The 12,940-nt window shown below is 45.1% G+C and overlaps 1 protein-coding gene across 1 annotated transcript; it reads right to left on the reverse strand.

Moving 5' to 3' along the window:
* Window positions 1-5,931: 5,931 nt before the first annotated feature.
* Window positions 5,932-10,817, reverse strand: TLR4 (toll like receptor 4). The gene is made up of 3 exons (XM_071766163.1): window positions 10,609-10,817; window positions 9,654-9,820; window positions 5,932-8,496 (listed from the first exon to the last, which is right to left on the reverse strand). The coding sequence occupies exons 1-3, from the start codon at window positions 10,711-10,713 to the stop codon at window positions 6,237-6,239; spliced, it is 2,532 nt and encodes an 843-aa protein (XP_071622264.1). The 5' UTR covers window positions 10,714-10,817; the 3' UTR covers window positions 5,932-6,236.
* Between the last annotated feature and the right edge of the window lie 2,123 nt (window positions 10,818-12,940).

Consider the following 12,940-nt stretch of genomic DNA (forward strand, 5'->3'; position numbering starts at 1 on the left):
CCTTTGCTTTCAGGAGGCTTTATAAAACATTCCTTTTTTTTTTTTTTTTTTTCTTGTTTTGTTTTGTTTTTCAGAAGGAATGGCTTTCAAGGAGGACAAGCAACTCCCCAGATTTGTCTCAGGCTCGAGTCTCAGCATCTTGTTGTCCTTCTCTCACCCTCACAGCCCCAGGGATGCTGCAGGGGACATCTCTGGGCATCTCCCTGGTCAGAGCAGAGGGATGGGCACTTTTCAGCAGGCAGGCAGCTTCTGAGTGCCACCAGGGCAGTTTCCATCTGAGGCTGAGAGAGTGAATCCCATCACCCACCTGCCCTCAGTGGGGGAAAACCAGCCACGTACATTTAGTGCTTCACTCCAGTAAATCCCAATGTGCAGGTTGTGATCCCAACAGAGAAAGTGAGGCATGGCTATGCCAACAGGCAGCATTTCTCCTCCAAAGGAGCTCAACAGCATCCAAAGGCAAGCAGGGATGGCAGCATTCCCTTCTCAGCAGACTACACTGCTCAGAAAATCAGAGGGATTGCACCCCTGGAGCAGGGGAATGGACGGAGGTTTCCACCAGATCCATGAGAGAGGGAAGGAGAGTGACTTTTGGGCATCATCTTGGGAATCCCACAGCGTGGGAGCTGCAGCTCCTCAGAGCAACCCACATCAGGCAGGTTTGGGTTTGTTTCAGGGTACTGAGGAGAAGAAGAGCTCACTCAGGGGCCCCTGGTGGAAGTGTTCAACTGGATTGCCAGGATGTGGGGAGTGGGGACATGGGATAACAGTGTCCTCAAGCCTGCTCTGTGTCCTCTGGCTAATGTATTCAGCTGTGAGTTTAGGGGATCTCAGGAGAATGAATTGTCAGAGCGTCGGCAGCAAGTGATGGCAGGGGAATTACTGCTAATCCTTCTTGCAGGACACAACACTGCCAAGGATTTAAAGACTACTTTAAAAAATGTTTTAAAAAAAAAAAGGACACCCCTCTCTTCTTTCATACATTTTGGGTTGGTCGCTGGCTGCTGGCCAGTGAAAGCCAGAAAAGAGAAACATTGAGGAGAGGGAAAGGATGAGAGAGGGAGAGAAGAAAAGAGAAAGACTGGAGATCAGATCTGGAGCAAAGCCTATCTTACCCTCTCTGGGAGTGTAGGGCTGCAATTAAATCTCTTTTGCCTAACAATATCACATTGTTTTTCCATAATACTCAAGATGTGGTGATAAGAGAGGCTGGAAGTGCAGGCAGGGGAGGCTGCAGTTGGTCTCTTATCTCTGCACTGCTGGCAGCATTTGAGACCTGGCTGGAGGGGCCTGGGCCCAGCCCCTAGAGAAGGGGCAATGCTTTTTCTCAGCTGGGATCTGCCCCACCTCTAGCAATGGATTCTGCCTGTAACCTGTGTCCTGTAGCTGAGAAGGACCATAAGCAGAGCAAAGAATGACAAACTGGGACCTGCAGGGTTCTTTCTATGGACTGAGTGACTCCCTCTGTATGCTGGGTAGCCTGGAAGGCACAAATGGAGCTCAGGGCTGGAATTCTGTTGCCCTGCAGGGCTGTGGCTCTGAAGAATAAGTCTGGGACCCATGTGATGCTCATTTCCATCCCTCTCACACAGACCCAGGTCTCAAACCAATACTCACCCTGGAGCTTGGCCCATGGGGCTACTTCAGTGGACTCGAATGCATTGCTGAAGCACCTGGAAGCACAGCCATGCTTTCAGAAGCAGATGTTTCATTTGCTGAAGAGTGAAGCAATGCCAGGGAGTATCAAGGGAAGTGCTGCCATGTTTCTCTGATAGTGCACCCAGTAATAGTGATAGCTAAAATTACATTTTTTGCAGTCAGAGAGAGAATTGCAGAATGAGTTTAAGGCTCCCCGAATGAACACAAGAAGGAATGTACAGAACAGGCTTCAAGGCCAGAGTTTCATCTGTATTTAAATACATTTAAATGGTGACTCAGTCTGTCTCCTCCATATGGGTAGGAAGAGGATTAATGCAGGTAGGGAATGTCCCCAGCCTCAGAGAGCCTCTGGGGGCTGCCTCTGCTGGGGAGACACAGAGAGGAACATGCAAAGCACCACTTTCAGTCAGGATGCCTCAGGATGGTGTTTCCAGAGGGTGAACCAGGTTCTTCTAGGGAAGAAGCACCAGGGTGAGAACTCACAGGTCCCAAATCTGGGCTTTCCCCAGCAGGACTCACTGAACAGAGGTGAATTCCCTCTCTCTCTTCTCAGGAGTGATGGAAAATTCACCACTGCTGCCTCTCTTGCTCCCTGACTAGGCACCAGTACACAAAAACCTGATTTAAAAACAAGTTCTCAGAGGCACTGATTTCAAAATATTTTCTTACCAGCATTATGCAAAAAGGCAGCACTTACAGACTCATCACAAAACTTCTGCCTTCTGAGTGCTTCAGGCTGTTAGTGCTGGAAACCCTGGGACCAAGCTACCTCCAGCTGTTAAATCGTGGCCACTTGCCCTGAGATCCTGCACCAACCTCTTTCCTATTCCTTTTTCTTGATTTTCAAGGCTTTTAAGAGTTCTCAATTATGCAATGTTTCTCTCTCTGTGCTCACAGCAGCACAGGGAGGTCCAGGCTGGCAGATTATTGACTTTGCCCTCCACATGACCTTGAAGCTGAGGAAAACTGGTGCTCCTGGCAGATGGGCTCTTCAGCAAATCAGGCTTTGCTGTCATTTGTCTCAATTCTCAGCCAGAGCTGTGATGGCAATGAACAAGTTGTTAAGGAATTGCTTCTTTCCTACCACTTCCAATTGCTCTTGCTCTCAGTCAGTTGGTGTGGAGTGCCTGCCCCTAGTCAAGATGTTTTGCAAAAGACACTCAGTGAAATTCATTCTGGGGACTCTGCTGTGTTCTTTGCTCCCTGAACCACCTGTGTGGTACAGCCAGGTGAGGGCTGAGCTGTCAGGGTCAGGGGAAGAGCTGGCATGGAAGTGGAATTTCTGTTTTGTCCAAAAGTTTTGCTTTTCAGTCCAGTACAAAACTCAAAAACGGTGAGTTTTCCCACAGAAGAAAATGGGTGGGTTTTAATTTGGGTAAGTGGAAACATTTTTATTATTTGGTTTTGGTTTGGCAGGTTAAGCAGATTATATAAACAGGAAGAAATTAACAAATGAAAAGGTGCTCGGAAAAACAGCAACATAAGCCTAAACTGACTTTTTTTTTAAATGTTGGGAAGCAATTTAATTTTTATTTGGAACCCTGTTTTCCAACCACACCAAACCATTGCAAAAATCAGTTTCCACACAGTGTCTGTTCCAGGATTACAACCCCATGAAGTACAAGCCAGAAACCCTGCCATGACAATCTCTGTTCCACAGATTCACTGCACCACCTCATTTAATTACATCAACCACCTAAAAAAGAGCATTTCCCAAAGGACAAACATTCCTCCTGAGAAGTTGCAACCTGCTCCTGTCAAGTATCAGTCGGTCCAGAGAAACCAGATGCTTTTTCTTGTTTTGTTGCTTTTTTAAGTGACACTTGGAAGTCTGTGCTAACACAGGGGGAGGCCAAGGGAGCACTGGTGCTGCTCTCATTTTCAGCTTTTACAGAATGTCCCTGCTACAGGGGGGGGATCACAAATACAGTCACACAGACTCCAGACAGAGCAACCCACATCTTGGTGCTGGTGCCAGCCCAGGGTGACAGCCCCTGGGACATCACCCTCTGCAGCACCAGGGAGAGCAGAGCTTCATCCTTACTGGCATTTTGTATGGGTCAACTCAAGCACATGGGGAAATCAGGACACATCCCCCTTACAAATGAAATTAAATGGCTTGGATGCAACAGCCCTCTGGAGCTTCATCTCCATCTGTTTTCATGATCTGGGTAAAATAGATGCTTTAATAACTGGAAGATGTTCAGCTATTTACATGAGATGAATGCAGCCCTGTATGGATGTTTGGTTGGCTGCTCATTGGTTCACCCAAATGAGCAAATAACAGCAAAGCTACCTGCTGCCCAGTAACACTCCCAAACAGCAGTGCATGCCAACAATGCATGAGAACCTTCAGGTTTTTTCTTTGGAAATTTGCTTCCTATAACAAAGATGAATAGGTGTGAATATTTCTCTTCGAAGCACAGTATTTTTCCCATTTGTAGTATTTAGGAAAGTTCTTTTGAGCCTTCCAAATACAAATCCACTTTTTCTCTGCCAGGCAAATGCTGAAAATAGAATTGTTGACACAGCCTTTTCCCTCCAGACTCATAAATGACAAAGTATGGAAAAGAGGCACTGCCAGGGCAGGTTAATAACCCCTAGGAGGGCTGGGAGATGCCCACCCAGCAGGGCCCATGGCTGCATGGATGGACAAGTGCAGCACATGGCATGCAGGTCCCATCAAGATGTGCTTGTGTCACCTGTCCTCCTGAGTCTACTTGTGCCATGCAGCAGCACAAAACAAACCAAAACATCCTTATTCTGTTGGTGAAGGTCTCAGCAATAAAAGTAACCAACTTGTGCCTTCAAAGCACCAACTACTGCTGAGACCAAGTGAAATCTTTAAATCCATGGATGGAAGCAGGAGTGACAGTGACTGCAGGGACTGCAGGGGATGAACCTCTTCCAAACCCCTTGTTCTCTGAATGCCCCAACCTCCAGCCTCTGTCTCACTGCACTATAAAGCCTGGGGCAACTCACACATCTCTGTGCTGTGGGGATTCTGAGTAGCAAGAGAAGAGCAAGTGAGTGGCTTCTTTTGAAATTGTACAGGTGGGAGCATCTCTCAGCATCACCCCAGCCCTCCTCCTAAAGTTGTTTTGATATTCAACAAATGCTCTCTTTTTAAATACTGTCCTAAATCCTTATTATAATGCCCAGAACTCTTTGCAGACTTTCTGAAACTCATTATTATAATTACAATCAGGAATCATAGGATGCTGCTTTGTGGCAGAAATATCTATACACTGAAGTGTTTGTAGTGGAGTCACAGAGAGAAAGACCAAGGGAGAAATGTTGCTTACATGCTGCTCAATTCAGGAGTGGGAACTCCCACCCCATTTAGTTTTTCCTCCTTTGTTTTCCAGTTTAAGTTGTAGCTGCTGAAATCCAGGATAACATTTAATTTGTCCTCTCTGCTTTTCTTTAGCCTCAACCCAAGGAAACTTGAGCTGTGCCCTGGCTCACTGCCCCTCCACCTCTGCCCTCCAGGGAGAAGACAGGGCTGCTGGAGAGGTGCTTGACCCCATCCATCACAGCCAAGGTAAGGAGCTCCACACCTTGGAAGCTGCTGCAACAGTGCTTAGAACCTGCAAAACAAACTCACTGGGCAAGTGAATGCAGCACTGAGCTTAGTTTTATTAAAGCTTCACCTCATAGGTCACAAAAAACCCTAGAGAGGGCTGTAGATTTTTTGGTAGTGTTATCCTGATCTAGTAGCACTGACCCAACACATGGAGAGGGAACTGTGGTCCAGCTTTTGCCAGCACAAGCCCTGGAAGGAGCTCTCCCTCTTCTGCAAACAGTGTCTGATGTTGATCTCAGCTCTCACTGCCTTCCAGAGATGTTGCTGACGGATGCTTAGAAAAGAGAGATGGCTCAGGCCCTTTCTTCTGGATAAATATCAGATCTGATTCACCACTCAATTGCTTCCATGTTATCTCTGTAGAATGTCATTGATTATAGAAGGATTTGCAAGTTTAAAACTCGACTAATTCAGTGATTAATCCTAACCAAAGCCTTCTGTAAACAGAGAGCAGCACTCCAGCAGCGTTTGGTGTTTGACACATCCATGGAGTGCTCCGTAATGTTTCAGTGGCATTTAGATTTTCCTTCCCTCTATCCAGGGATCCATTCAATTTAGCTATCCCAGACTTCCCTCCTCTACCTCATTTCTCTGCAAAATATCAGGCACATTCTCAGTGAAACTCTCCTACCCAGTGACTGCCCTGTTCAGTGTAGCAGCTGAACCTGTAAGAGGCAATCAAATTCTGATAAGAGCAGCTCATTTAATCACCAGCTCACCAAACTTATGTGGATTGCTGGACCAGCTTTGGTTGACAGCTACAAACATGGAGCTCTCAGGCATGTGAAGCTCTTCTAGCTATTGTCACTCCTTAGCTTGCAAGTCTCCTTGAGAAAGGGTGACCAGCAAGGCAGGTATTTCTGTAGTGCTTTTAAAGTGCTTCTATTCACTTCCTTCAACTCTGAACAGCCAGAGAAGAACCAACTTTGGAGCAGCAGCCATCAGCCAAGGCCAGGATAGGAGACAGGACTGAAGTGATTTCTGTTTTCTCTCACATGAACTTTGCATCCTCTTGATTCCATTTTTTGCCCTCCAGTAGGACTCCTATCAGCTGTCTCCAGAAGATGTGCCTGCTTATTTCCTGCTTTTTCCACTCCAGATAGGTGTTCCTCCTCAGGTATCGGAACAGCCCCAGCCTCTGTCTCAGCAAGGTTTTATTCACTTCTTCTAATACAATCATGATGATTCCAGCCTTGCCTTCAACAAGCTGCCAGGACTGGGCAATGTCAAACTCAAAACTGCACCATTTGCTCTCCAGAAAGTCAGTAGAGATGACTGCTATGACATTTCTGCTACTCAGAAAACCTTCTTGGATGATATTGGTGACAACGGGTACCCCTGGAAGGAAATCCCTGTAGTAAAGACAAAGCTGAAAGGGAGGTGTCCCTCCTTCTAAAGGCTCCACCAACTCTCTGATCACCCATTCTTGGTCTTTGCTGGAGTGGATAACAAATGCATCATAAGTGTCACCCCTTTCTGCAGAGTTTTTACACCCACTGAGCAGCACCAGTGAGTAGTATAGCTGGAAGTAGTACTTGTAGATCAGGAAGAGGAACACCACTGCAGCGAGCAACGTGATTACTGAGAGTGTCACTGTGCTTGCACTGAGTTTGCAGGAGGACAGATCAAAGCTTGACAGGCTCACGTTTTTCACATCTGTGGGTGTGTGGCACATCATCAGCTCCTTGTTCTGCAGTAGCTCCTGCTTTTCTTTGATCCATTTCAGAAAGTTCAGGTGTATGCAAGAACAGTCAAACAGGTTTTGAGAGATGTCTAACAGGACCAGACTGTCGGGCAGGATTTCTAAGGCTGAGTCCAACAGAACACTCAGCTGGTTGTTGCTGAAATCCAGGGTTGTGAGAGCTTGGAGAGGCTTGTAGACCACAGGATCAAAGCTGAGTAGCTTATTGTTGCTGATGTTTAGCTCTTTGAGTTCAGAGAGGGCATCAAATGTACTTTGATCCACCTGCACTAATTTGCAACTCGAAATATCCAGGGTGTGGAGGTGACTTAGGTTTTTGAAATTGTTGGCCAATTTATTGTTCTCAAAGGAGTTGCCTGCCATCTTCAGCACCTGCAAAGAGTTCAAGCCACAAAATGTACACTGGGATCTAACATGAGTTCTGGTGTAGGAAATATCAAGGTAAATGAGTTTCTGAAGGGAAAGAAAGACAGGGTAGGAGCCAGGACCAAATAACTTTGTGTGTTGAAGGTCCAAATACAGCAAATTCCTCACATTAGTGAAATCTCCAGTCAGCCTGATGTCAGAATTGAAGCTTAGGTTCAAGTGTTTCAAATTTGGACAGTTGAGGAACTGAGGGGAGCAGCAGCTACTGAAGGAGAGGCGATTCTCACTCAAATCTATGACCTCCAGGTTACTCAGACTCCTAAATTTCTGTCGGAAGCTGTTGAGTCGTTTGCTCTCAGTAATACGAAGCACTCTCAGCTCCTTGAAGAGAGACAGCTTCATGGCAGGCACTTCCTGAAAAGAGCATCTCTTACATTCCAAACGTTTGACTTGAGAGAACATGGGAACCTCTGACACCTCTTCAAGATAGAGGTCCACCAAACGAATACTGGAGACGTTGGCTATGCAGTTAAAAAGAGTATCTGTGTTATTCTTAAATTTCCTGAAACAAATTAAGACAAATTCCTGCATTTGTACCTGACACAGTCCACTCAAGAGTCCGCTCTGGAAGTCTTCCAGTCTCTGACTGTTGCTGAATTCTCCAACTATTAGTCTGTTGACCTGTAAACCAGTCAGGCCTTGAAGAGAAGTGTGCATCATATCGAGGGTCTCAAAAGAGGACCTTAGAACCAATTCACCAAGGTGAATCTTTGCAAAGGACCCTGGCTCTATGTATTTAATATCATTCAAGGAAAGCACCAGTGTGAGGTTGAGCCTGTTCACTTCCCTCAGGGCATCAAGGTCTCCTTTGGAGATATAGGTGATCTTATTGGAGGAAAAGCTAAGGTACCTGAGAGAGGTCATGTTGGTGAAATACTTGGGAAGCTTCAAAGAAGCAATGTTGTTGTGGCCCAAATTCAGCTCCTGCAGGGTATGCAAGTGTCCAATGGGTAGGTCAGCCAGAGAGGTTAAGCTGGTTTCCACCAACACCAGTTTTTTCAGTGATGTTAAGCCATAGAAGGCTGCTGTCCCCAGGTACTGAAGGGGATTTGCAGTTAAAATCAAAGTGGAAAGTTTATGAAGATCTTTAAAAGAGTTATGTTCTATTGTATGGATGTGGCACCTGTAGAGCAGGAAAAGAGAATAAATGTGCATGAAACACTGTCCCTGGCATGGCATGTTCACTAATACTACTGCACTATGTGCTGGTGGAACATCTCCAGGCTCAGCCTCTCCATGGGGGTTGGTTTGGCTTTACCCAACACTCCTGAACGTGCCAAGGAAACCCTTCCACACCAGAGGACCATTTTTCACCTCCTCCCTCTCTAAATCTGAAGTTTTGTTGCAAAGCCAGAGGCCTCGAGCCACAGTGAAGGTCAAAAATCCAGGCAGGCAGCAGGAGAAACACTTCAGCTTTCTGGTCAGTCCAAAGTACCATGTCATGAACACTGCTGGCAGGCCCAGCAGACACAACACTCCCTTACACCACTTGTCCTCACAGACTCTCAGCAGTGGCAAAGCTCACAGCTTTGCTGATGGTATCTGAGAGGAAACAAACCCCAGGCCAGAATGGTCACGTAAAGATGGTTTCACATGGGAAGAGTCAAAATTGGAGACTCAAATCATTTCTGCAAAGAATTTAAGCAAAATTACCTTTACAATCCAGCCAGTGCCCTACAACAAACTGCTCTGCCACTCAGCCACTTTGGAGCTGTAGCTGTAATGGGCCTGAGTGACATTTTTCAGTGAAACAATTTACCCAGAGAAGCTGTTGTCTCAAGTCAATGGAAATAATACATCAATTCAAATTTGCTAATAAGCCTCCCCCATCTCCTCTCTCAGTTATGTGAGAAGGGAAAAGAGAATATGTTGATATTTTAAAGCAGCCTTTTAGAAAATGAATGTACTTCCATTTTATCTTTTCTTTCTGTGATTAGAAAAACAGCTCACCCAAGGTGTTCCACTTCAGAGTTTTTGTAACAGTGAAAAGTCTGACATTTTTCTTGTTCAGAGAGAAGTAAAACATCTTCCTCCTTCTTTGCACATCCCAGCCTACAAGATCAGACTGACAGACCCAGCACTATGCAGGGGGTGTGCATTCAGTAACTGGACTAAAAACTGCACATCACTTGACCATGGGGATGTGCAGAGAGACAGACACAGGCATAAAGTCACAAGCAGAAACAAAAGAAAAGAATAACCAAGACCAATGGACCCCAAAATAAGCAACCAGGGTGGCCCAGCTGGTGAAGCAAGATTAAGCAGCATCCACATCATTACCTTGTAAGATCCAAAAGCTGCAGTTCAGGGACTGATGAAAAATAATTTGACCCCAGTGACCTCAGATTGCTGAAACTGAGATCCAAGTTCTGGGCAGTAGCTGGGACTTCAGCAGGAACTCCAGAGACATTCAGTCCCATGCATCTGAAAGCTCTGTTAGGGATGACCTGTAAGAGGGGCAGATCCAATCACGATCAACATCTGCTCCTCATCAAATGCCAGAAAATTACACTGTCAGGAAAGCAGGGTCAGAATGACTTTGTAGTTAATTTCTAAATGAGCTGCCCTGAGTTTTAGGAAATAATCTTTTATAACCAAAGCATTTTTCCCACTTCTAATAGAACCAGTCCTAATCCTTACGTTTCTTGCTGATTGAAGCAGGTGCAAAACTACAGAGCAGTGTTCCTTGAGGCTATGGATGAACCTGCAGCAGCCTTTGAGAGCGCCAGCAAAACAAAGTGTGGGAGATGCATTCTCTGTCCAGGATCAGCTCTCAGCACTGGTACACTGCAGATAAGGAGGCAGTTCTAAAAGTCAGCAAAAGTTTGCAAAAGGCAACTGATGAGTGGCAGATACTGAGGGTACTGGTGAAATCATTCTCCGGTACAAATCAGGTGAAAACACTGCATTTTGCAGAAAATATAGACAAGGCTTGGACCTCTTCCTGAAGGGAAACATAATCTATTAGATTAATTGTACTGCAGTAACCTCAGAATGACAGAAAGCCAGAAAGAAGAAATGGTTCATGTTGTTGGATCTGGTTCTCAGATGGTTTTGAGACCAGCATTTACTTCAAACACTTCAATTGCCTTGGTAACAGCCTGAAAAACAGCCAGAAAAACGATGGGCTTGCCTAAGACAGCCAGCACACAACAGACTTGGTGACCAAATCTCCCAAAAAGAGGGAAAAGTTTCACCAGAGGAACTGAAGGATTTTATGGTAGAGATCACATACCTCCAAACAGGGATTGAGAAGACAGCCTGCCAGCTGCCACGGGACAAATGCCAGCAGCAGCAACACCACAAGTGTCCCCAGAGGAAGATCTCCTCTCCTGGACATCTTCAGGAGACCGGGTATGCAGGAGAAAGCAGCATGGATATCACCCAAGGGCCTGGAGAAATCCCCCAAAATACCAAGTGCTGTGTTTCACCACCCCTTCTTTGCATTGCGTGTCACCAAGTGTTACACGGAACCAGGAGGGAAGTGAAACTGGTAGCTGCCTGATTTCTAGACATGCTCTGAGTTAACTGCTCTTCTTGCAATTGTTTTTTTGTTTTATTTTTCTTTTTTTTCAAGGAAAAAAAAAGGAAATAATGAAAAGGATAGTTTGGACTAGATATTAAAGATAAATATGAATTGCATCTGTGTGACACTGGTTTGATTGCATCAGAATAGCTCGGGTCAAACTGGCAGAAAAAAGGAAAAATTTTGTGAAAATTTGAGTGAAATTTCTAGAAGGTCATACTTTACATCCCATAATTCAAATGCACTGGATAGACCAAATGACTCTCTGCCTTTGTACCCCTGTCAGGCTCCCAGCTACACCCCACTGACAAGCAGTGAAGTGCTCAGCTGTGGCAGAGGTTTTCCTGAGCCAGGTAACAGGAGGTTTTTCTATGAGCAGAATCTTCTGAACACCCATCAAGGTTTTATCCATATGGTTGGACCTCAGTCTTGCAAGTATCACAGCAACAAGCTGCACGTGGCCATGCACCATGGGTAAATACTGGAAACTCATGGAGCAGTCAGAACTCAGGACCTTACACCCCTCCTCACCCTTTGGGTAGGGGGTTTGCAGCAAGATGGGAGAGACACAAACACCCCAGCCAGGCTCAGAGCTGCTACCAGCCCTGGTCATGCCTGAATCTGTGTTGGATGGCTTGCTACAAAAGTGAGTACATCTCAATACCAACCTTAATTTACAGTGCAGGAACAGCTATTGTTTCTGGAAGAGGCTTTGTAAAACCTCACAGTTGGCAATATTAATTTAAATCAACTGTGAGCCTTCTAATAAAGCTCCCTGCCTTCATTTACTCTGATAAATGGTAGTGCATTCATGTATCTACTCCTGGCTCTCTGTAGATAAGTAAGAAGTGTTTCTGGGGATCCAGCCATAGAGTTGCTGTGTGTTATTAACACCACATAGACAAAGAAGCTGCAAAAATGCAAGACGAGGAATGGATACTCGTCTAGGAGTAGGTGGAATAGAGAATGACTACTTACAAAAGTCTGAAAATTAGTATATAGTTATAAGCTGCAATATCAGTCCAGTAAGCAATCCACTTAAAAAGAAGAGTTTAAAATACAGCAGGGGAGGGTTGGACTTCTTTGGCAGGTCAGTAGAGGGCCAGTGAGGGATGGGGATATTTTAAAATAACAGATGATCTCTGCCATGAAAAACACATGGCAGCACAATGGGAGCTAAAACCAACACCCTGATGTGCAGTCAGATAGTGCCCATTAAGCCAGCAGACAAAAAGTTTGTTGAAATTGGACAAGTTCTACAAAATCCCTGTTCTAAAATGCCTCTTGTGATTGCAGGTATTTCCTTTTACAGATGGAATCAAAAGTGAATGGAAACAATTGCTGACTGGCTTCTGTGCCTGGATTAAGGAAATTGGCAGAGCATCATGTGTCTGCAGAGAGAATGAGTGTGTCTCTTAGTATTCAGTATGCAGAATGAAGCAATCCACATTTAACTTTTATCTAAAGCTGAGATGAGCCTGAAGTATGCTCTAGAAATTACCATTTCAATGGAGACTCACTGAAGATGTTGGAGAGTTTGGGAGCATCATAAAATCCTATCCAACAGGCATGCTCAGAGGTCAAGTGGAAAGTACAGCTTGAAGGATGTTCCAAGAATGTGCTGCTTCTGTCACAAGGGACAGTTTCACAATGCACATTGTAATTTCTTCAAGGACAAACCATATAGAAAATGCAAGGGATGGGGCACAAGCAGAAAACATGCAAGCTAGCAAATCAAACCCAGCCACCAGTTTAGAAAGTCAATGCTGGTTAACCTCACATTCTTCAGCTTGCACACAACAATGTGCAGTGACTGTGCAAAGCCATAATGTCTAAGTAATTGTCTCTTTTGGTTCACAGGAAACAAAAGTATTATTTGGAATACTTTACACCGAGAAGAATAACATTTACAATGAAACAGGATTCACTGTGCTGGCAATTTACTCGTGGGCTCTTGAAAGATCTCTTAGAAAAGAGATATTACAGAAAATCTGTGTTTCTAAAAACATATGTCCAAGTAATCTTTGTTCTCCTGAATATT

Source organism: Heliangelus exortis, chromosome 22 (genome assembly GCF_036169615.1).
Source record: "Heliangelus exortis chromosome 22, bHelExo1.hap1, whole genome shotgun sequence".
Classification (NCBI taxonomy): Eukaryota; Metazoa; Chordata; class Aves; order Apodiformes; family Trochilidae; genus Heliangelus; species Heliangelus exortis.

Coding starts and splice junctions, on each gene's coding strand:
- TLR4 (XM_071766163.1), bottom strand. CDS start 10,713: ATGTCCAGGAGAGGAGATCTTCCTCTGGGGACACTTGTGGTGTTGCTG. Junction 9,821..10,608: donor TTCTCAATCCCTGTTTGGAG/GTATGTGATCTC, acceptor CCCCTCTTACAG/GTCATCCCTAACAGAGCTTT. Junction 8,497..9,653: donor CAGCTTTTGGATCTTACAAG/GTAATGATGTGG, acceptor CCTGCTCTACAG/GTGCCACATCCATACAATAG.